The 25,774-nt window shown below is 37.1% G+C and overlaps 1 protein-coding gene across 1 annotated transcript in view; it reads left to right on the forward strand.

The window, feature by feature from the left end:
* The first annotated feature begins 5,563 nt into the window (after positions 1-5,563).
* LOC132311075 (succinate-semialdehyde dehydrogenase, mitochondrial) overlaps positions 5,564-25,774 on the forward strand; it is a 39,936-nt gene continuing 19,725 nt past the window's right edge. The window contains exons 1-15 of the mRNA XM_059808794.1: positions 5,564-5,756; positions 7,143-7,256; positions 7,726-7,825; positions 14,289-14,337; positions 14,655-14,742; positions 14,824-14,934; positions 15,900-15,962; positions 16,109-16,219; positions 21,882-21,947; positions 22,056-22,133; positions 22,293-22,370; positions 23,575-23,641; positions 24,658-24,743; positions 25,040-25,072; positions 25,176-25,208. Coding sequence (XP_059664777.1) covers positions 5,664-5,756; positions 7,143-7,256; positions 7,726-7,825; positions 14,289-14,337; positions 14,655-14,742; positions 14,824-14,934; positions 15,900-15,962; positions 16,109-16,219; positions 21,882-21,947; positions 22,056-22,133; positions 22,293-22,370; positions 23,575-23,641; positions 24,658-24,743; positions 25,040-25,072; positions 25,176-25,208 — 1,170 coding nt within the window. The 5' untranslated portion in view covers positions 5,564-5,663. The remainder of the gene's footprint in view (positions 5,757-7,142; positions 7,257-7,725; positions 7,826-14,288; positions 14,338-14,654; positions 14,743-14,823; positions 14,935-15,899; positions 15,963-16,108; positions 16,220-21,881; positions 21,948-22,055; positions 22,134-22,292; positions 22,371-23,574; positions 23,642-24,657; positions 24,744-25,039; positions 25,073-25,175; positions 25,209-25,774) is intronic.

Below are 25,774 nucleotides of genomic sequence, written 5' to 3' on the forward strand. Positions count from 1 at the left end.
GGTATCCCCATTTGTTTTCTCTTTCAGGTACGACTCGATTTCGGGGACGAACTCCTTTCAAGGAGGGTAGGTTGTAATGACCCAATTTTTTTCCTCCTTTTCCTTTTTTCGGCGATTTTCTTTTTTTTCGTCTTTTTCCTATTTCGTCTTTTTCTCGTTTATCATTTTTCCTTGCATAACCTCACTTCTTATGCTCGGATTTGATTCCGATTTTGCATGCATTCATGATATTTGATTTCCATGACATTTGTATTTTTACTTTTGTAGAAAATACATTCTAGTTGCTTACTTTTTCATAAAGGGCATGGATGCATACTTTATTGCTATTATTCTTTATTTTTGGTTTTGTCTAATTACATAAAGTAATTATTTTTCGTCTTCGGACCATTTTGTAATTTAATTTGTAAGATATTTTGAAAAAAGACCTTTTTGCAATTTTTGAAAAATGTGACAAGTGTCACATTCTCATGGTGCCACTTGTTGGCAATGGGGCGGAGTGACTTGGATGTTTAATCTCTTGACATTTGGAGGGTGGAGATTCACACACTTGTTGGCCTAGGATTGGAGCACTTGTTGGCTTAGATGGTTGACAAGTGTAGGCTTATGATTGAGCTTAGGAAGGAGCATTGGATTTGTGACAAGTGTAGGCACCAAAATAAGTCTTGCATTGTGTGTGTGTGAGAGGTAGTGTAAGAACACATAGTGAGTGGAGGATTTCTAGCCCTTCTACTCACCATTTCACACTTTATGTTTTTCATTTCACATGTTCTTCAAGAACCCTAGCCTAGCCACCATTGGAGAAAAGCTTGGTTAATAGCTTTGACTTCATTTTTGGCCTCCTTCCATTCACCTTAGACTTAGAACCTTGGAACACAAAAGTTTCCCCTTACTCTCCTTTTCATTAACCCTAAACATGTTTTCCATTTTGAGCTTGGTTGCTTGGATTATAGAGATTCAATTCCCTATTGAGGTAGGGGTGGTAGTGTGTTTATATTTTAAGTGTTTTATAATCCTTGGGGTTTAATATATATTGTATACATGCTTTTAATATAATAGTTTTGCATATTATAGGAAACCCTCACTTCTTGACTTAGGGTTTATGGATTTAAGCATGTATGATATGTATAAATCATGTGTAGAAGGATTATATAATTTAGTAGTATGCTAAATTCTTGTATTTTCACATGTAATGATGATATAGAACTCTTGTGGAATTATTAATGTTATATGCAATTTCCATTGACTTGAATTGTTATATTTGTTGAGATAATAATTCTATGTTCTTGTGGATTACAAATTGTAATTATCATAGAAGCTTATTGCTTTAAATGTTGATATTTAGTGTATAAAGTTTATTGTTGAGGCATGATTGAAATTGATAAGTTGGTGGTATTGTATTGTGCATAATATCATGATGATGACTTGTCATTTAGCATGTCATTCTAGACTTGGAACCCTAAGACATGGTTTGTATGGTTTCAAAGTATTTATGCTTGTAAGGTGGTTGATATGCCTTATTAATTATGTATAAGTTTTGAACTTGATATATTTTGGATTCTCTTGGGACATTGTTAAAGTGACATGGCTAAAGTTTGGCTTTAGTGTGGGAGGTATGAGTTCTCCCCAATTGAGATAGTGCGCACTGGGGTGGTCTTCCCAGTGGGTTAATGCCCAAAATAACCATTTTGTTCTTGGTTTAGTCCGAGACGTGATGTCCAAGTTTTCCACTAATTGATTTTGCATTAAATTCTAAGTTGACAACCAATGCTTAATTGTAACTTGTGATTTTTGTTATTGGAGAATTGATGTTGCTAAGTACATTGATAGTGATGTGTGTTGCTAAGGAATATTTAAGTTAGCTTAAGATGATCCCTTAGAACACCTTGAACATAGACGTTAAGTGGAATGCTCCCTTGTATTCGTCATCTATATTGATCTTGCAATGATATTGAAAGATATACGCATATGCTTCTTCCTACGAGTAACTTAATTACTCACCCTAGTGGTTTAGGTTGTTTTTCAGGTAAGGAGACTATGTTCTTGGATGCTCATCATCCTTAGAGGCTTATGAGTCATTTGAAGCATTTTTGTATATTGACATGCAAATGTTTAGCATGTTTAACTTTTGATGTCATATTTTGTATACCATGGGTGTATGGTACTTTAGAAGCTTATGTAGCTTTCTTGACATGTAATGATACTTGAGTATTCACTTTTGACATTATAAACATGTATGTATGAAGGCTAAGGGCCAAATATGTTTGCTTTTGCATTTATACTCTTTTGGTATAAAACTTTTCTTCAAATGTATTTTAACCATCTTGGAGGTTTGCCACATGAAACTCTTGTAATTGACATGTTCATATGTTCAATCTTCCCTAAAATAAATCAATTTTTGATATATACATGTGAGTAGAATGAATCCCATAGGTTCCATTGCAATTCCATTTGTTAGAGGAGCATTCAGCAGCATTTCGAGGAGTTTTGGTAGACCGAAACTCCATCTCGGTCGACCGATCCCTTTTGTGACCAGTTTTGGTCGACCGAACCCTTTTTGAGACCAAATAAACAATAAAAATCAGCCTTCAGAAAACATTCTGTGAGTTTCGATCGATCGAAACTCTAAGTTGGTTGACCGAAATAGCCCCTGTGCACCAACACTTCCAGATTTCAATTCAGCACTGATGGTCCAACTTCAAAAGACCATAACTTCTTCGTTTCTTATCCAAACGAGGTGATTCTTGAGTCTAAACTCAAGGATTTTGAGTCAGATTTCCAATGGTACCTATACCATTCTTAGATTCCAAACATTGTAGAAGTTATTCATGTTTTAGTGTGAAGTAGTGTCAGTTTTCACTTCAACCGGAAAAGGGCAATTTGTGGAATTCTTAGCCAATGTTCTTAAAACTTCTTGAAATGTCTTGAAATGATTAGATTAGGTTGTATTCACCTTGTTTGACTTGTTTAGAGTCAAGTTTCTCTCTTTAATTGTAAATTAACCGTTTTGCCCCTTTGATAACGAATTTTGTCCTTTTCGACCTTTGTTTCCACTTTTGCTCTCTTTAGGTCCCGTGATCTCATGAAAAGTCACATTTGTGTCTTAGGAGTGATTCCTATCTCTTAAGACCTTGGTTTATCATTTGCTTCCGCATTTCGGATCCGTTATCGGATTAACTTTCAGTTCATCACTGACGCACCGGGTTGAAAAACTTGGGCCGTCACATTATCCATGCCCATTCCGACTCCTATCCAAGTATTTCATGCGACCCAAATGATTGGTCCATTAATATTATCCATATCCATCCTTTTAAACTAAAAATAAAAGAAAATACACATTTAATCTAGCAAATAAAATTACAATTAAACAAACACATCATCATATAACAAATAATTTCATACAACAATTAATTCAAATAAACTACTTAAGCACACACTTACAATTAAACAATTAATTCAATTAACCAAATAACAAATAGCTAAATAATCAATTAATTAATTAAAAATGCAATTAAAATAAATAAATAAATACCGAAACTATCCTTTTAAAATTAGGAGTATTACAAATTAAAATAAAACAAAAAAATAATAATAAAGATATGGAACCAACTTCATCACAAATCTCATAACAATAACTAATCATATCTAATATGGGAAAATTCAATCTATATATGATTATGATTCATGTGGCTACAAGCACACATCGATATCACCAAGAAGATAAATGCACATATAACCAAAAGCTAAGTATAACCCATCTTCAGTTGGCACAGACTATCTACCTAACTACATTACTCTAAGGTTGTAGTACGGTCTATCCCTAGGCATGGCCTATCAAATCTCTTGCATTACATGCCATGAAAATCATTGCATAATCATCATTTTCATTGTCATAATAAGAATGATTTTGAGCTCACTCAAGATATATTTTATGTCTAAAATATGCAACTATCACATATATGAATAAACTTCCCCAATTATAAACACAATAAGAAAAATCATTACTCGAATGTAATTAACATTAATCCCAAATCAGAAAAACAAAACAAACAAAAATAAAATAAAATAAATAGAAAAAACAAACACTGAAGGGGCATGACTCCAATCTGTGGCTCTGTTCTCTTCTGTCTTCATCTTCTAAGTCTTCTATAGGAATTTATAGCTGAAATCCCAAAAAGTCTAAGTCTTGTATGAAAATTTATAATTGAAATCCCGAAGCAACATTCTTCTTGATTCTTTCCATTTCATCTTGATTTTGCTCATTCTTTCCATCATTCTCCACTTTCCTTTCATATTTCTTTCCTTCGGCCATTACCTCTGACTAATTTGACATTTTTATCCGAATTTATTTTCCTATTACAAATAATCTAAATAAACACAAAACTCTACTAAAAAAATAAAATAAATAAAAATAAGGTACTAACAAATATAAATTTAGGGATAAAATATGTAGAAAAAAGTGAACTCATCAATTTGTCCCAATAAAAACACAACACATGACACTAACTTTCACAAATTGCACAAAAGTCCATCCATGAAAATATCTAAAAAGATAATTACATTATTGCCCCAAATAAAAATATTTTCAAAAGATAATCACACAAATACCCCCAAAATAGAAATGTCAACAAAATAAAATCGCACAAATATCCCTAAGTAACAAAAGGTAAAATATAAATAAGTACAATACAAATCCATAATGACATGCAGGTAAAATACGCAAAGACGAAATGAAGGAAGTGTATGGAACCATTCCCAAGCACTTGACTCGATTCGGTCCGACAAGACCCGAACCTGAAAAATAAACAGAAAAAAAGAAAATACAGAAAAATAAAAAAAGGACAGGTCCTCAAAACCATTATCTTAGTATATATGCACGACCACCCTAGTGTGCGTATATATACACTTTACATATACCACCCACCCACACATAAGGAAAAAAGATTTGAAATTCATACCAAACAGATTGATATATGAATCCATATATATATATATATATATGTATATATTAAATCTCTCTAATGAATATTGATATTTCAAATCACCATAAAAATATAATTTTCGATACAGCTTGAATTGGGTCCAAAAAAGAGAGGTTTTTTTTTACAAGGTCGGGTGACCAAGATGTGTTGGGATTTTTGGTGATGTGCTATTGTGATGTTGATAAGGGATTTTGGGGATGTTGGTGACATGAACGAAATTAAATATGGTGGCGTTTGTGGGCAATATGACACTTGGAGAAGTTCAAGAGGAGAGAGGTGAGGTCCAGCTCCATGTTACAATGAAGAGGTGGTAACTCGACAACATCAATATCACTAGTAATTAATCTTATTGTACAAATGTATTTAAGTAAAATCATAGCAACCGTTACCCTAATTTTGACGGTCCGTCACTCACAAGGGGGTAAGTGTTATCAGGTTTCATTTTCGGGGAGATCCATGTAATTTTGAAAACTACAGAGGAGTCTTTGTAATTAAGGCAACTCACAGGGGAGGTCAGTGTAATTTACCCTTTTTTATAATTGTTAAAATTTGTATATAAAATAAGAAGAACTAAAAAAAAAAAAATTGCAATCAGTAACGTGGCTCCGCCACTGGATATCTGCAAAGCATCCTGGAGGCGCCCTGCCAAGTTGAACATTTGGGGGTTTGGACTCGTAAGCTGAAATGACATTGGCACGTATGGCCGTTCGCACCTGCAACCTTATTCATCGCTCCTTCGCTTCCATTCCTCACTCAAACACTCTCCACTCTCGCCAGGTATCGCTCTCTCTCTCTCTCTCTCTCTATATATATATATATATATATATATATATATATATATCATAGCTATGGAAGCGCACACAGTGTCTGATACTTTAAACTAATCGCAAACTCACCCATTCTCTGAAATTCTTCATCTGCTGCTTTCTATAAAATCGTTGCTATTGTCTTTTCCTCTGATTCGATCCATTCTTTTACTCTGATCTTTTTGGCTGCGATAAAGTTTTAAAGATATTAAAATTTGTTGCTAGTTTTGAATTCTAAACCTTTGTTTGATTTCTGTTAATGGAATTTACCTACGTTGACAATCTCTGAGGTGTGAGCTTACTATATTGATTTACCTACATTTCAAGAACTAGTCTGTTGTACAAGATCTTCATGTTAACATGGATACATATTGCATATCATCTTATTCGTTCCTGTGATAATGTTGGTCCTGTTGCAGCTTTAAACTCTGATTGATTGCTGAGAAATTCAAGTCAAATAAATAGGCAACGTTGAACTGATACTCCATCCATTCACAATTTTTGTTTGATTTTCATGGCTTGAGGTTTCTTAGCCACCAAACAGGGATGTAATAATAGGTTGTGTTGAACTGATACTCTGTCTATTGACTATTTTCTTTTCTGTTTTTGGGGTAATGTTTGTCACTTTATTCTGAGTAGATGCAAACATCGTTGTGAGAAAATTGGGGTCAAATTACATATTGCGCAAAGCCTTGCATGTTAAACTTGGAAGGCTACTGTGATTATTTGGATTATAATCTCAGGAGCTTATTATCCTAGGTCAGAACAAGTTGATAGGATCCCTTTTTTAGTCCCCATGTTACCCAATTAATGATCAAACTTGATGTTACTTCAGCTCATTTTTTTTGTAAGAAAAAAGGCTTCGGGGTATATTTTTGTTTGCTTTGAATTTCAGAAATTTATTTTGCTTTTTGATGTAGTACAATCTCCTACTTATGGTACATTCGTGGTGCCATTTCATGTAGTACACTCTCCTACTTATGGTACGTGTTGATATTAGCAAATTGTAATTAACTCTATCTTGTATTATGTGCAATACACTTGCTTATATCTCTCCAAAACAAAATCCAAGATATTCATAAGAGCTGAAATTATTGAAAAAAATATTGTGTGGCTCTAAGAATGATGACATGGACAGGGGAATCTCTTTTAATTCACCGGCACATGAATGTCTCTTCTATTTGAGTATTTTGTAAATTCTATTTTATGGGTTAAAAAAATAAGCAATACAATTTCTGCAACTTCTAATCTGATTGTGATTATTTCCTATTTATTAGGTGAGTTCATTTTACAATATCTATCGCAGTTGAGTTCTAAAATATGCAAGTGTATCTGAAGAAGGGGTTTGGATTGTCAGATAAGCATGGATGCACAAAGCATTGCAGCTCAGCTGAATAATTCTGGCTTCTTACGAAATCAGGGCCTTGTTGGAGGGAAATGGACTGATGCATATGATGGGAAGACTATAAAGGTTCGAGAGAAACACAGCTCTCCTGTTGTCTTTTGATGTCCATATGCGGAGGGGTTCTGCCATTCCTACTATCATTATTATTACTACTATACTACCGCTGTTTGCTGAATACAATTATTTTTGATCCATGCTATTTAGATCACCCATGAAGTGATTCTGTAAATGGGGCTAGTAGTTTTTCTGACAATATTATGATCATACAGTTAATAATTGCTTTTATTTATGATCATACTAATCTTACTGTATCACAAAAAAAAGAAAAAAAAAAAGAGACAGAAGTACCTACTTTTTGCATTCTTGATTCTTAGTTGCAGTAGTCAAATGACATTTTTGTTTGGAAATCCGCATGACATTGAACTAATTTCTGGTCTCTTTTGTGTGTTATTTTGTGCCAGCTGATTGCATCTTTCAGTGATGTGCTGCTTTGTTGCCACTTTTGACACTTTATTCATATTTCATGTCATGGCAGGTTTGCAACCCTGCTACTGGCGAAGTTATAACAAAGGTCCCATGCATGGGTGGAAGGGAAACAAATGATGCAATTGCTTCGGCCTATGATGCATTTAGTTGTATGGATTTTTAGAATGATCTATATAGTAATTATGTGATTTTCTAGTGAATTTCTTACACCCACATTCATGATAGTTTTTTGAAATAAGTAGAGAGAATGGTAGTTATATTGCTTACATAGAAACATTTAGTGATGTCCCATGAACTTCATAATAGAAATCAATGTGGTTATTGTTGTGGACTTATATCACTTCTTTTTTTTTTGATAAGTAAAAATATATTAACAAAGGTGCTCAGAGTCAGAGGGGAGTGAACCCTTAACAAAGCAAACAAAATACGCAAAATGCGCCATTACAACGATAAGTTGTCAACAAAATCCAAAAAGCTATCCATAGATGGGCAATTTTTCCCATTAACCCAAGAATAAAGAGAAAGCAAAATATTCGCCGTAATAACCCACACCGGCAACTCCTTTCCCTCGAAAGATCTCTTGTTCCGTTCATGCAACAGCCCCCGCCAAATACAAAGAGGTGCAACCCTCCACGCCTTCCTAACCCGACTGCCCATTAGTCTCCCTCTCCAAGCCTCTAACGTATCCATCGTGTTACTTGAAACCACCCAGTCTACCCCAAAAACATTTAGGATCAAACTCCAAACATCCGTTGCCACTTTACATTACAGCAAGAGATGATTAACCAATTCGCCCGCCTTCTTACACATGCAACACCAATTAACTGTTATTTGACGTCTTTTTCTGAGATTGTCAAGAGTAAGAATGCTGCCAAGCACCGCTATCCATGTGAAAAAAGTCACCTTCAATGGAGCTGAAGTCCTCCGTAGAGCCTTCCAAGGGAAACTGTTACTTATCGAATTCGTAAGGCTTTGATAAAACAGCCTCACCTTAAACAGCCCTCTAGAATCCTCCATCCTCACCATCTCATCCCTTCCTTCCCCCTCCACCACTTGGCTATAAATAAATTAATCCCATTAAATTGGTAAACTCCAGCAACTCCCAATAATTAAAATTTCTGCGTGGACTTATATCACTTCTTATATTGGAGAAATTACAAAACTATAGACAAAACAGTTGACGAGAGAGGGTTATGAGAATTATGTGACTTGGGCTATGCCTTACATCCACAACACATAAAGCTATCAATATATTACAAACATGACCTATACTCTGAAGCACAAGATTTCCATTTCCACCAGATCCTATGGCAATATTGTTGCATTTTCTTCATTACCTTGATTTGAGGGATTTTTTTTTTGATAAGTAACTTGATTTGTGGGAATGAACCAGGCTTACATAAAAAACCTTTAGGAATATGAGATTGCTTTAGTAAGATGCTTTCGAAGCTGCTTCATGCTTATCAAGTTTAGTTGTGAAAGATTAGACCAAAATCTGAGGTTGCAAGGCCCGTGATCTAGACCCCGCCGGGGGGGGGGGGGTGGGGGGGGTTGGGTCTTGTAGATTGGATTACCAAATTTTAGTTACTTTAGTTTCAATAATCTTAACAGAAATTTAAATTATATGAGGAATATAAAAATCACTTAATCCATCGTCCAAGCATGTATAATCAATTAAATTATAAGAAAGTCTCCCACTATGCCTCCTCTAAGGTTTCTTCTTCATCTTCTAGTTCATGCTCTATGAAAAAGCTTACCGCCGCCCGATCCTTTTTGGCTGTTCTGGGCTCATATATGATGTTGAAGGAACTCGGCTCTTTGTTTGGAGAGGATTGCCTTGATCGGGTAGGTTGTGGGCGCTATTATTTGGTGAGATTCAAAATAGTGGCTCAGTTTCCTCTTCGTCTGAATGAGGGCTAGAACGACCTTTTAAGCTTTGGGGTACATTTTCTCTACATCTGTCATTATCTTGCTAGCATAAAATGCTGGATGTTGCTTCTTTTCATCCTCCTTTACCAATGCTGCACTTGTTGCCAAACAAGAGACGGTCAGGTTCAGGTACAGTGGTTCTTTCGGCTTTGGGGCTAGTAGGATTGGCGAATTCATCATGTATTCTTTTAGCTTACTAGGGTTTCCCTTTGCTCAGCTCCTCAAATTTCTTCGGTCTTTGCACGGATTGTGTCGAAGAACAACTTACATTTGTCTGAGGGGCGTGATATGAACTTGCTAAGGGCTGCAACGCGCCCAGTTAGTGTCTAGACGTCTTTTTGAGTCTTCAGCTATTCATTGTGCACTAATGCCTTGGATTAAGCGGGTCGACCTTAATCCCTTTTCAATTAACAATGTGCCCTAAAAATTGTCTTGAGGACACACTAAAGCAGCATTTTTCCGGGTTCAACCTTATTTTGTATCTTCTGAGTGCGTCGAAGACTTCTTGGAGGTGATTCATATGATCTTCCATCTTCAGGCTCTTAACTACCATGTTGTCCATGTAGGGCTCCGTGATCCGCCCTATTTATTTCTTAAACACTTTCTTAACCAACCGCTGGTATGTCGCTTCAGCATTTTTCAATCCGAACGGCATTATCTTGTTGCAATAGGTTCCTTGTTTTGTTATGAAGGGAATTTTCTCCTCGTCTTGCAGATCCTTTGTAACAGCCCTCACCTTAGTTGACACAATATTGTCCGCTTTTGGCTCCCCCGGACCAGACTTCTCAGGAGGTCACCCATCCTGGTACTACTCTTGCATAAGCACACTTCACTGCGGAGTTCTGATGGGTTCACGGCTACCATGACTTTAAAACATGTTGTGTCATATAAGGGTGTTGAACCTACATATAGCACTTCACCTTCACCTTCCCCAGGCGATGTGGGATCATAACACCTGTAGCCTGCTAGTGTGGTAACTCGCCCAGTATCTCGCACCCGCCCTCATCGCACCCGTCCATAGAGGTTGTCACAATCGGGATCTGGTTGTAGCTTGAATAAGCGTTAAGAAACGTCTACCGTTTGTACCCATTGGCTGCATCCACAATTTGGTCTATCTTTGGGAGGGGATAACCATCCTTAGGGTAGGTTTTGTTGAGGTTGGTGAAGTCTATGTAGATCCACCATTTGTCGTTCTTCTTCTGCATCACTACTACATTGTACAACCATTAAGGATACTGCACTTCCGTTATGAACCATGCTTCCAAGAGCCGATCGACCTCTTCTGAGATTATCTTGTTTCTTTCTGGGGCGAACCTCTGCTTTTGCCTTACGGGCCGAAACTGCGGATCTACATTCAGACTATGGTGTGCCATTACTGGGTTTATTCCTGGCATATCCGTATGGCTCCTAGCGAAGATGTCTGCGTTCTTTTTCAGAACTCGAATCAATTTTTGCTTCTCTTCTTCGTTTTGTAGGGTTCCGATCAGAATCATTTTGCCCCCTCCTCTTGGGTGAATCTGCATTGCTTCGAACGGTTCCTGCATGAGGTTCCGTTCCTCTGCCGCTACGTTAAGAAATTTTGGTAGAGGGCTCTGTAATTGTTATGTGGGATTTTTGCCCACTCTGATCCCTTTTCCTTTGTCCTTGGTCTTGAGGGTGACTACACAACATTCCTTCACAGCCACTTGGTCTCCCCAAATATCGATTACCTCATTTCCGTTCCGACTTACACACCTTATCACTTGGTGGAGGGTAGACGGCACTCTGTGTATCGTGTGAATCCATTCTTTATCCATAATCAAGTTATAAGATAGGTGGTATCCACAATTACATAATTTTCTTTGAGGGTTCGCTTCGTTGCTGTTACCGATAGCTCCACCACCCCGATTGGCTCCACATGTTTTCGGTCAAACCCCACAAGGGGTTCCCAGTCAGTTGGATTTGCTTGGCATCTACCATTAACTGCTCGAATTCCCATTTTGTTATGATGTTGGCGCTACTAACTTAGAACTCTCTTGACGAGGCAGTTGGCAACTAGCACGCTTATTACCCATGGATCGTCGTGTGGGGCCTGGACCTGAGAACGTCTTCATTATAGAACGAGATGAGGGAAGATCCCGGTCGACAGTATTAACACTGCCTACCCTCCTCAGCTTCTGGGTTTGTCGTAGGTGGGACCGGTTGGTCTCTTCAGATTCATCATCTTCTTCCGGCCTTACATGAATCGTGTTGATTATCCGAACTAGTTTCGCCTCATGCTGATTTCCCTTATGGTGATTCCGAATTAGTTCGTTTGGTTTTGACTAATCCCTAGTAGTCAGGTAGTCCGTCATCTCTCCTTTGGCCAACATCGCTTCAACTTGCCTTCTTAAATTCTTGCAATCATTTGTTTGATGGCCAAAATCACTGTGGAAGCCGTAATGCTTGCTTTGATCTCTCTTTTCGATCGGTTGTTTGATTGGTTGAGGAGGACAGAACTTGCCCTTGTTCTCCAGGTAGAGCCTTGCCAGGGTTGTCCTTAGTGGGGTCAGCTTTTATTCTACCTTTTGCCTCTTTCTAGTGGCCAAGCCACTGACGGTACTTGACTTATGAGCGTTTTGTGGCTGCCCATCTTCTCTCACGTTCGGTTTTCCACTGTAACCATTGTCGCTCTTTGCTGTCCAACGGCTTTATCTTCCTCTAATCTTAGTTAACCTTGTGCTCTGGAGTTTAAGGCACCCATATTTGAAGGGATTTTCTTCACCAGAGGTGTGGAACTTCGTACCACCTATCATTGCCACCTTGAAAGCTTCCACCGCTGTGGTTTGATCGCATCCGTCCACCATGCGCATCTCCAGGTTGAACCTCGTAAGGAACGCCTGTAACCTCTCCCTTCTGCTGCCTCATGGTAAAGAGGCTTGACACGGTTTTCTTTCTCCCTTCTCCCGTCGAATGGCGTGAAGATCACCATCGAAAATTTCTTGGGCTTCTCCGATCGGAGGATCTCCTTAGTGAAGGGCGGTTCCTCCACGAGACAACAGTTGAGCTGTTAGGTCCGCCGAGATTTGTGCCCTCAAGTCTTTCACTGTTCCCCCACCTTCCCTTTGAACCTGTGAGTCTTCAGATTTGGGTTCTGAATTTTGTCGAACACTTGGTCCGCCAATGACCCCCGCAGGGCATGACGGCTGGTATCCGCTTGATCTTTGGGCAGTCGTCCCCAATCGGGATTTGTTCTGTTCTTTGGGAGCTCGTAGTGAACTGATCCGGCTAGTTACTGTGACCGACCGGAATGACTACGTACTACACCTTCTAACGGTTTAGGTGGTGGCTGTGGCGCCTCTGCACGCTTTACTCTCGCTCGGAGCTTAGCGTTCTCTCGGCGGAGGGTCTCAATCTGCTACTGAAGTTATTCTTGCAGCTTCCATATGTTCTCGTCAAGTTGCTGAGAGTTTTCTGGTCCAGTCATCGTGCCTGATCACAACTCTACCATAAATTGAGCAAGGAATCTTTCTCGATTCCAACAGACGGCACCAAAGTGTAGGTACAAGAATTTCCGTTGACTATTCACAGCCAAATAGAGCTTCAGAGACCATCACTCATATCAATAATCTATTTTCCATTTTCAGAAAAGGAAGAATTTATTTCCTTACACGTTTTCTGCCCCCTTCTCTTGGGGGTTGGTCCTTTCATTTATATTCATGGAAGTCCCTCTTGGGCCCCGTCCTTTGGGATACAAAAATTTCTAGGGTTTGGGCCTCTACTGGGCCTACGAGCCCTCTTTATAATGACCTAGATGTTTGGCTCACTTTCTTGGGTCAGTGTGATTCATAGACGGGCCTGTTAACTTTGACACGTGTCAGACGGAGAGTGTACTCTTTTTTTGCGCTGCTGTTGTACTCTCTTTGGAGGGGATTTTTCCCTCCACACTTCTCTATCCCTCCTACCTCTGGTCCTTTCAGTTTTTCATTTGTACCAAATGGAGCATAAATGGCACCCCATTGAGTTGGGACTAGACTATACCAGTAATGGTGGACTTGCAACACAATAGACATATATTTCTGTTTCTTAATTCTTCTTCTTCTTCTTCTTTATATTTTCATAAACACAATTAATATATTTTAATAAACAGATGTAAGTTGTCTTCTTCTTTTTTTTATTTTCATAAACATAATTAATATATTCTAATAAACAGATGTAACTTAAAGGAAAATTATTATCCTTGTTTTCTCTCGTGTAGCACCAGAGCTCTCTTTTTGGTTTGAAATATGTCTTCGGTCTTGATCACAATTTTTTTTTTCCTCTTCTATTTTTAAGATTTTATTTGTGACTTTGAGAATTGTGGGGAGTGATATCACATGGATGATATGGTGAAGAAAAATGAGGAACTAAAGGTAAGTGAATTATTCTAATTCTAATCAATAACATCTACTGAAAGGCGACTTATGTTAGATGTGGAAAAACTAGGTCATTCTAAACATATCCTTTTTTGCTCTATGTTTTTGTGCTTTCCGACTTCTTTAAAACTATTAGTGCCTATAGCTATAGTGTTTCATGTCTACGTGGAATTACTTTTACATATGCATGCCAACATATCAACATGCCATGAAATCTCTATCCCTTTTTTAGTTTATATAGTGACTGAGTATATTTTTAATTTTCTAAGGATTATTAATTTAAAATATTAATGATGTTTTATTCGTGTAGCTTGGAGCAAACGTACTGCTGCTGAAAGGAGCAAATGCCTAAGGAAATGGTATGACAAAAGAGATTTCTTATCTTATTTAAGATGATTTGTACTGGTAATAATTTTCAAGCAATCCAGTAATCTTTATTTTGTGAAATGCTTGATAATTTAACTGAATGAAGCTCAAGTTTCACTAGTGTTTAAGATAGATTATTTAATGGAGATTGTGCATACTGTGGGAAGATATTGTGGCGGGGTGGATCGTTCAGTAAAAAATAATCAACATTCTTTCATATTTATTCTCTCTTTATACTATGCTGTGTTGGGTACTTTAGTTTTAAACTTGTTCTGATCTTCATGATGTTGGTCTTTACGTATATTTCAAGGTATGATTTAATGATTGCCCACAGAGATGAGCTTGGCCAACTTATAACATTAGAGCAAGGAAAGCCCCTGAAAGAAGCCATTGGTGAGGTATGTCATTCAAGCTCAAGCTTTTAAAAGTTGAAGCAGCTTTACCACTGCGCCATTTGATGCCATCGATGCAAATTACAGGTTATCTATGGGGCCAGTTTTATTGAGTTCTTTGCAGAGGAGGCTAAACGTGTATATGGTGATATAATTCCATCCACCCTAGCTGATCGTCGGCTGTTTGTTTTGAAGCAGGTAAGCTTGTGTATCTCAAAGTTTTATAGAAAAAAAGGCATTACCCAGACCTTGTGGGCGGGTGTGAGGCACTGGCCAGCTACCATGCTGACAAGTTACGGGTGCACAATCCCACATCGCCTAGGTAAGGTGAAGGTAAAATGCTTATATGTGCTAGTGTTGTCTCCAAATGGTACAAGGCGTTTTGGGGTAAAATCCAAAAACAAAACTGTGCGGGCTTGGGTCTAAAGCTGACAATATCATTATTATCATACCATGTGGTGGAGTGGGCTGTTACACCATGCGGGGTACTAGGAGGAAAGATTGGAGATGGACCCAATTTTGACAATATTTGGCCCAAAGTGGAACCTGGGTCCTCATGCTTGTTAGCATGAGCTTTTACCATTGCACCTAGGAATGGTACTGGTTAATTATTTCATTGCAATTGTCTAAAATTGACTAAAAATTATATTTTAAAATACCTATTTAAGAAAGTCACAGCCACAGGTTTGGTGGTTGACCTGAATGAAATGTTTGGCATTGCAACATGCAGAAAGTTGATAGTTGACATGACTATTCGAAGTACACTATATGGAGATGAGGATGCGTTTTGCATTTATGTCAGACCTAGGCATAAGCATATTTTATTAGGATTATTATTGTAGTTTTAATCTTACAAATATTGTTTATATGGTTATTAGGGTTATTTGTATCTCTTGCCGAATAACGACGGTTCTATGCTAACCTTCCTTTAATTGTATGCGAAATTTCCTTTGTTGTTTCATTTCCTACTCTTGGGCTATTTGTATGGATCACCTTCTGCTACAAATGGTCTACGGTCTTGCTTTTCCAAGACTTTTGCATTTGATAGACAATACTGAAATTTCTTACTTTTACTAACAATTAAATGTGCCAGTCATTATTGGTTCAATTTCTTATTTTATTTAATTAATGTGGGATTTTATTTATTTAATTATTTTTTGCAGCCTGTTGGTGTTGTTGGCACAATTACGCCCTGGAATTTTCCCTTGGCTATGATTACTCGAAAGGTGTTTCAGTCTCGGTTTCTGATATTTCAATCAATACCTTTTTTTTTTCCCTAGTTATTTCAATCAATACCTAATTGTGCATCATTTATATAATGTTAATGGCTGCTGTGTTCAAAGTGACCTTTTCTGTTTCACTCTTGTACCAGGTTGGTCCTGCCCTTGCTTGTGGTTGTACAGTGGTTATAAAGCCCTCTGAACTTACACCATTAACTGCTTTAGCAGCAGCGGAGCTCTCCCTCCAAGCTGGGATACCACCGGTAATTCTTATACACAAGCTTATTATATATATATATATATACATGGGCATAATGTAATTTCTATATATTATATTCTGTTAGAAGATAAGATCGTTACCCAAGCATCTGGGCGGTGACTTAGATCTAGAGGTGGTTGAATAGGTCTTATAGTAGAAATATAAAAAAATGAGAAAGAAGAGAATTGTGTAAAGGCTAGAATGAGATTAAATCACTCATTCACAGCTCTAGTATTTATAGATAAATAGAGCACATGCTCGTATTACAAGAAATGAAACTAAATCAAATCACAACATATTCTAAAGCATATTCTATGACATATTCTATAGCATAATAAAATCTCTGCTAATATGGTCATTACATAAATCGTGGCTATCATATCTGCTAGCACTCATCCTCAAGTTGGTGTGTGGATATCTGAATGCCCAACTTGGACAATACATTTTCAAACACAATCTTGCTAACGCCCTTTATAAGAATGCCTGCAAGTTGTTGCAAGCTTGTGACAAATGGAGTGCAAATCTGACTAGCGATGATTTTCACTCAGATGAAGTGCCGATCAACAAATCAAAAATGTCTCCTCAGACCATAAACAATTAATAATGTCTCCTCAGACCATAAACAACCAATCATGTCTCCTTAGTCCAAAAACAACCAACAATGTCTCAGACAATTTCCCTTCATACACATGTTTAAAATATGCAGATGGAAGAATCAACAATGTCTTCTCAGACCATTCCCCTTTATACATATGTTTAAATAATGTAGATGAAAAAATCAACAATGTCTCCTTAGACCGTAAAAGAAAAAAAAAAAAAAAACTGTCTCCTCAGACCATTTCTGAGTAGGTGATACATATGTTTAAACAATGTAGATGAAAGAATCAACAATGTCTGCTCAGACCATTAAAAAAAAAAAAAACTATGTCTCCTTAGACCATTTCTGAATAGGTGGTGCCAAACTCGCAACGCTCTCATTGAGGTTGGACCACCCTGCCTACCCGACACCTTCCGGATGGGCAATGTCACCTTAGACCATTCCCGAATGGGTGGTGTCGAACTCGCAATGCCCTCATTGTAGTTGGACCACTCTGGCTCTGATACCAAGTAGAAATATAAAAAAAAGAGAACGAAGAGAATTGTGTAAAAGCTAGAATGAGATTAAATCACTCATTCACAGCTTTAGTATTTATAAGATAAAAAGAGCACATGCATGACTGCTGAAGACGACCTGGATCACCTTTTTGTTACCTGTTCTCTAGCAAGAGATGTTTGGTAGTGGTTGGCTGTGTTACTTGGATGGAATTTGCCTCAGTTTGATACATTACAACAACTTATTAATTGGTTTGTTCAGAAAAGAATAAAGCACAAGGCTCAAAAACGCCTTTGTGCCACAACGTTGTGGTTTTTATGGGATGAGCGAAATAAGAGATTGCATCATGATCATCAGAGGGATGCTACACACATTGCTCAAGCTATATGTGGAGAGGTTTTATTACTTTCAGACATGGAGCTAGGGGGATTTGGGACAGCCTCTTTGGGACAGCCTCTTTGAATGTCCTATTTTGTTTATCTGTTTTGATCTCTTGTAACTACTTGCTGTAGTTACAGCTTTTTTTTTTGTAACTACTGTTTTTTTTTTTTTTTCTTTTTACAAGGGGATGCCCTTGTTGTTTTACTTGTACATTCTTGATATATCTATAAAATTTTTCCACTTTACACAGGAAAAAAAAGAAGAAAAAAAAGAGAGCAAATGCTCATATTACAAGAAATGAAACTAAATCAAATCACAATCAAATCACAAACATATTCTAAAGCATATTCTATGGCATAACCAAATCTCTGCTAAATATGGTAAGTCATTCCATAAATCGTGGCTATCATATCTATTAACACTTATGGATATTAATTTGCAACAAACTAACCTTTTAAATTATCCGTGTTTAAGTTTAGTTGGATAGCTATGATGTCTGTGATTTGAATTTTTGTTTATATCCGTTAGGTTCTGAATTCTTTCCACACATCCATAATTATGCATTCATATAAAGTAAAGCAGAGCAAAGACACAATATTTTTACATGGAAAATCCTAAACAAGATTTAGGAACAATCAACTATATATAAGAAAAAAGTTACAACTTAGTTAGCAACTCCCACATTGTAGAACTAATTACCTCTTGACACAGACTGACGCTAAACTTTCCACTCAAGTCTCCAGACCATCCTGCCCGTCAATAGAATTTTCTCCTCAGGAATCCACTTCTCTAATGGTTGTCCATTCTTCTGCTGAGAAATCTGTTTGGTTGATCTGAATTGTCTCGATAAGCTTGATGAATTTCTATTTTGATGAAATCTTAATCACTTATAATGGTGTCTAAGGAAATCCTAGGTTGAATAATTCGGAATTCTACTCTCTATAAAGGAATTCTACTCTCTATAAAGGAACGCATCCTAAGAGATATATAAGGAACAAAACAAAAAGTAAAGTCCGATTTCATCTAAAGATATACAATTTCTCCCCATCACCCAACTAAAAAGAGAACTAATAATAGAAAATTTCAGCGCCCCAACGGAGACTTCCTATATTTTTCCTACCTTATCACATAAACTATCTATACGCATCAAGTCCCTTATGAGATTACATCTCTCTCAGTCTCATAAGTCTCAACCCATAACCTAGGTGCCTGTTTATAGAGTTCCAAACTCAATTCCTCGTTGGACAAGGATTACAATTCTTTAGAGCCTAATTCCTTGTTGGACAAGGATTACAATTCTTTAGAGCCTAAGACTTGTCAAACAAAGAAATTACCTAATAGAATACAACTCTAAAATGGAAACTTAATTAGAATAGGAATTTGAGACACAATTCCCAACAATCTCCACTTGGCTCAAATTCCATCCAGCCAATCATCGCTTCCACGGCATTAATCAGGACAATTCTTTTGTAGCTTCAATCTTGACGATCCTTCTGCAAAATTCCGATTGTCCACACACGCTTCTCGATCAGTGAAGCTTTTAAGGCTTCACCTTGACTACTCGAGCTCTATGCCATGGGCCCATCACGATTTTCTGACATCGTGACCAACCAAGCCGATTGATTCCACCTGCAACTGAAACCTGTTGCAGCATATGTTGAGACTTCTTGTGTTTTCTAGATCTCCTTCACCTTCGTCTCTGATACCAATTTGTTGGGGCAACGGAAGCGTGCAAATAAGAAAGATTGGGACAACAGAGAATCCGGCAAATATGATGACTAATGTCATTCTTATTGTCAAGTTTAGTTACTGTTTGGACTTGATTGGTACTTGCAATAGCTGAGGCCCCAACGGGCATTTGGAGGAGGCGAAAGGAGTAGCTGGAGATTGTGGAGCTTTGCGTATTTCAAGCCAAGGTGGAGATTTGTAATGTTATGGCTCGAATTTGGTGTCTGTGGGCCAAAGCCCACCAAAGGTCTTGAGGTTTGGGGAAAGGAGACCCCTATTGGTGTGCTGAAATTCTCCATTATTAATACTCTTTTTTGTTGGGTTCTTGGGAGAAATTGTAAATCCATGGATGAGATTGTTGATTTTGTGGACTCTTTGAGAGTTTAAAGGCCATATTAGGTCATATTGTTTTGTGGGATGTGTTCCCCTTTTTGAACGCTTTTCAATAAATATTTACTTATAAAAAAAATAAAAAATAAAAAGCTCTGGGGGTTTGGCCCCGAGGAAAAATTTTGACCCGTTTTTGCTTGTGGGTTGTGGACCCTAATTAGCACTCTCTTGTAGCCCGATATATAAGGGCGCTTAGGGTTTGGAGTGCGATTGGACTTAAGACACTGAAAATCGCAGAGAAAGAGAGTGAGGGCTGAAACTTGTAATCTCCAGATTTTTGCATAGTGAAAACTTTCGCCGGATCTCCATCATGGATGTAGGCTTTGCCGAACTACGCTAAATCTTTTTGTTCTTTGTGTGTGGTGTGATTAGTTTTCTGTTGTGTTTCTTGATTTATTCTTGCCACAAGCACCACCACACACACAAGGGCCTTGATCTTGATCAACTTCAGATTACACTTCTAAAGTTTGTAAAACTAAAACATGCACACCAAAGCTTAATACTGGACTAAAAAAATCTTACTAATCACTTGATCTTTATCTGTTTCAGATTTACACCTCTAAGTTTGCAAAACTAATAATAGAGCACACATGCCAAAGTAAAATACTATTCATGGACAGAAATAAAAGCATGATATATAATGCGATAAGACAGAAAACATGAGTATTAAGGCTTTATTATTTCATAACCTAGACTGGCTATAATCCCATATTTATAGCCAATTTGGTAGCCTATACTCTTTGGTTTGTTGAATCCTGTTAAAAATATAGGTCCGAAGGGTTCAATGGTTGAGACTTTGATTGACACCTACTAGACAAGCTTCAATTGATCAACTTGTCGGTCGAGGCATTCTGGATTTCAAAACAACAGAATGCAAACATCTCGATCGACGCTCTTTGGTAGTTGTTTGATCAATCAAATTATCGATTGATCAACAATCATTCCATTTTCAAATATGTTAAAATTCCTTAATTTTTGAAAGGTTATTTTTCCAAAAACTCATCTAAAACAAAACTTTGAGCCTCTTCATGATCCATCTAGGTCAAATAAGGTCTTTCTAAGGTTAATCTGTGCCCTATATATGTGACTAAGGATGCGGATTTCTCGCCATATTTTTTACAATATTTTACTTTGCATTGTCTTCAATGGTTGTATCCACATGATTCAAGAAACTTTGACACATTGCAACCCATGTTTTGTGTAAGAAATTGCCTACACATGGGTCATATACCTAACAGAATCATTTCCTTGAAAAAGGGTGAGATTGGAGATATGTTATTGGTTTCAGCCTTCTTAATACGTTTCATTTTTCACTCTAGTGCTTATGCGTCATAGATGTAACATTTTTTACACAAGCTCGTGTGTTAGATTGAAGTATTTTTTTCTATGCAAGATGCTATTGAGGAGGATTCTTCTATCTTTACTACTATTAAGAGAATGATTGAGACCCAACTATCTTAATCTTGTTGCCTCTTCTTTATCATCTATATACAATTTCTTACTTGCCTGTTGTTTCTAAACTTCAAAGTAAGCTTCAAATGATACAATATGCATGACAGGCAAACAGATGGATGATAACCCATCTGAGACATCTTAATCAGTCATATCAATGCAAGAGCTTTCTTGTCCGAGAAAAAGCAAAGCCCAAGTGCCCAACTATGTGCATAAATCTCAAAATGGGGTTAACTTGTAACATTTGGTGCGTGTCTTGTGTTTATGCATCACAACTTAAAAAAAACTACCCCAATTGTAACAATTTGATTCCCAAGGATGATGGAATAGTAGGGGAAGAAGAAAGAGAAAATGAATAACAAGATACTAAGAGGACAGGGTTGCTTATGCATCCCCTGAAGTTCCCAAAGGCAACTGCAAAAGAAAAAATTCAAGTTTTGTTATCACTGTTGAATACCTAGGTTAGGTCAGTATATGCCTCTTTGCTAATCCTAATGTTAGTATATAGTTTTGGATGAATGTTGGTGTTTCAGTATGTTTCTATTGTTCTCACAGAGTCTCAATTAATTTTGTTGCTTCCTTTCTCTCTTGTTGGTTACGACATACTATCTTTTCATCTTAGGGCGTTGTCAATGTGGTTATGGGAAATGCTTCTGATATTGGTGATGCTTTAGTTACAAGCCCACAGGTTTTCTTTTTTCTTCTTCTTTTTGTCTCGGAACCTTCCTTTTTACATTTTGTTGGATATAAAAATTATACAACAGGGGTTGCTCATGCTTTTCTATAATTTATTTAGGTAAGGAAGATCACATTTACGGGTTCAACAGCAGTTGGTAAGAAATTGATGGCAGGTGCCGCTGGGACTGTCAAAAAGGTATGCGTAGGAAATTTACATTGATAGAAGGGGGAGAAATAATTCGATCTTATCACATCTTTCTGGTTGTGTGTGTCTTATCTATTAGAGAGAGAGAAAAGGAAGGCGAGATATTAGATTTTTCATACTGGTGATTGCCTTCAATTTTGACTTTTCTAGGTATCTCTAGAACTTGGTGGCAATGCACCTTGCGTAATATTTGATGATGCAGACCTGGACGTGGCATTAAAGGGGACTGTAAGTCAATGCAACTTCCTAGATTACTAGTTGTAATTGTGTAGTTCCCATTCTAGATGACTTCCAAGTTCCATGTATGGCTGGAGTGAGCAAATAGCAACCAGACTAAATCTAGAGAAATTTGATATCATCCTTCTATATCTCTCTTTTTTTTTTTTTTTTTTTTGTGCAAGATACAGTATACAATTGTGCTTTTCTTTAATCCCAAGAGGCAAATAATGTTCCATTACTTTTTTTATGTTCGATTTTATAGGCCTTTTTTCTATCATGTGAATCATGATGCTGCTTCATTTATGCTGGTGGGTGTAAATATGGGCTTGCAACTCTTAGAAATACTTGACCTTCTTGGCCACGGGTAACTTTGACCCTCGAGGTTCTTATGGCCATCCTGGTCGCGGGTAACTTCCGTTCTTCCTAGTTTATAAGCGGATGAAATTTGTCCAACCTTTTCATAGGTATATGTGTTGGTTCTATTTCCATCATGTACTTTCTAGACACGACTCTTCCAAGTTTACATGCAGATAAAACATGCCCATCCTTATCAGAGGAATGTGTGTTGGTTCTATTTCTATGATGTATGCCCTAGTTATATATCCATTGTCTTGTCTGAAAAGTGCTTCACCAATATGAGTCATGACAGCTGCCACTTTTGTAGGAAATTATGAATATGTCGTTCATCGAAATGTGGAATTATATACTCAAGCAACTTTGTGAGGACCTCATTTTTTTTCATTTTTAGTTTGAGAGGACCGCCTGTCTTGAGACAATTTATAGAGATACTGCTTCAAGTTTCAAGTTGTGTTTTCTTTCCTTAGCAGCATAAGTTGAAAAAAAAATTACTTTCTCTTGACGGGGAGTTCTTGTTATCATAAGAGCTCCATTTAAAGAGTTGTGGCTTTCTTCTCATCATGAAATGCAATTTATCAACCTTCTCCAGCCCAAGTTTGTGGTTGTTTGTCCTCCATTCTCTTTAGATATTGCCTTAAATACATGTCTCCTAAAATCAATTATAGTGTGTGTATTATATTTCTCCTTCAATGTATCACATTTTCAAGTGCTTTGTGGATTTTGCCCCATCATTTGTTTAAATATAGGTAGTCGAGATGGCATTGTTATTCTGTTTGGTAACATTTTTACTTTCTCAATTCAAGTTTTGCTGTTATAATGGTGTATGAATAACTGTGTGCGCAATTTGTTTTTGCAGCTAGCAACGAAGTTCCGTAACAGTGGACAGACATGTGTATGCGCAAATAGAATAATTGTGCAAGAAGGTAAAAGTGGAAATTATATTCAAATACGAATTATATTCTTAATGCTTTGAATGGTCAGCCAATCAAGGTTTTAACCAAAAATATACTCAAATTAAGCATCAATAGAAATGTTGTTAGATTGAGGAGTCTCCAGTCAGCTTCGATTGAACCTAATGGACATATATTTTTGGCAACTCTCTCAAAACACAAATTTACAAGGATTCTACTTACTAAAACGTATAAAACTCCTATATAACTATAAATACGGGGTTTATAGTCATTCTTGGTGTGTTGAATGTTTCTGACCATCTAGAGAGTTAAAGTCCTTGTGAGAGAAGAATTCCCAAACTACTTAATCTAGGTTTTCCACAGATTCTATCATATGTGATTGAGTGTTCATCAAGGAGGAGTTCACTAGTCCAATCTAATTCAACCGTTCATTAATCACTAGAGAAGCGAATTCGTGACTAGCGGAGTCTTTTGATAAGCGAATCAAGTGCGACTTGAGGAGAGTTTGGGGGGTTAATTTGTGTCTAGAGGTATCTGGGGGTTGTAGGGTGTGGGAACTGTTAACCTATTCGTAATCTCTTTCTCATACAGTGAATTGTGCCTATCTGGACTAGGTCCTGTGGTTTTTCCTTCGATTTTTCAGTAAAATATTAATGTATCTACACTACTCTACTTTCTGTTTGATGCATGATTGTGAGTATGATTAATGAAATCTGAAAATTAACTAGAATTTGAACATCATTCTTCACATCTAACTAACTGAATTTCAAAAAGGATCAACGGTGAATTGAAAAGTTAGCTAAGTGCAAACTAATATTCATAAGACATATTCACCCCCTCTTGGTCAAAATTCACCGTTCACAGCCTTGGGTAGTGGTCTCACGTATTATCATGGTTCTTAAATGCTTCATTCCAATTGAAATTTCCTTTTTGTGTTTAGTTTTTCCTCTGACTGTTTCAAATCTACTCTTTTTTGTTTTAAATTATTTGTTTCTTTTGGGTGATTAATTTCCTGAGCCTTTGTGCAGGTATTTATGAGAAATTTGCGAGTGCCTTTACAAATGCTGTCCAGAATCTCAATGTTGGGGATGGTTTTGGTGAGGGCGTGGCCCAGGTAGACAGTTGTGCTCTTTATGTTTTTATTATAGAATGGTTGTCTTGTTGGTCTTTCTGTTAATCTGAAGTTATTCTGGTCACCTTTCTTCATGTCAACTATATCAAGGTTACCATGTTCATGGTTGATGTACATATTGTATCGAAATTCCTTTATTTATTTATTTTTTTATGATGTAACATAGATGAAAGATGGTTTTCATATCACTACAATTTGGGACAATTTTTCCCTGCCTGAAAACTGCGAACAAGTGTCTTAAGAAACATAGTTTGAAGTTCATTGTTCACTTCCTACAGGGTCCACTAATTAATGAAGCTGCAGTACAGAAGGTCAGTTTTCTTTTCAACTTTTCCGGTTTCTATCTAGCAATGGTCCAGTAATATTCCAGTCTGTTGCTAAATGTATAGATGTGTTTTCTGAATTCCCTTACAGGTTGAATCATTTGTGCAAGATGCCATTTCAAAGGTTTGTTTATCACCTATACTGACCAAAATTAATAATTGTTTATTCAGAGGAAATTAATTCTAAACATCATTGATCTTTTTCCGCTGTTCTCATTTCATTGTCGTGCCATCTAACTAGTGGCCCACATTTTCGTACTCTCTTGTTTGCAGTATAGTTGTTTTTATTCAGTATTATTTTGCATGCCAGTCTCCTATCAGTTAGTGGTACTGAAAGGATGAAATTGTGTTCTACTTATATTATATAAATTATATGCTAGACTTGTAAGCAATCTTTAATACATGTTGCCGAGTCTCACATAGTGTACCCAAACAGTTGAAAAAATCTCTCTTGATCTTTTCTCGAATGACACCTGCAAAGAAAATGAAACTAACAATAGATCTCTGTCCAGGACAACCCAAAAAAAAACACTGTGAACAACCATCTGCTCCTAAAGCTTAAGCTTTTAGAGAGGGTGTAACTTTATTATTTAAATCCTTCGCAAAACACCCCCTCACGTGTGGCCTTCTTTTGGTTCAACACATGTTTCAATTTTACATATCAGGGTGACAGCGAGGTTCAAACTCAGG

Source organism: Cornus florida, unplaced genomic scaffold, assembly GCF_030987335.1.
Source record: "Cornus florida cultivar Cherokee Brave unplaced genomic scaffold, ASM3098733v1 CherokeeBrave_3.0.0_Hap2_Chr06, whole genome shotgun sequence".
Classification (NCBI taxonomy): Eukaryota; Viridiplantae; Streptophyta; class Magnoliopsida; order Cornales; family Cornaceae; genus Cornus; species Cornus florida.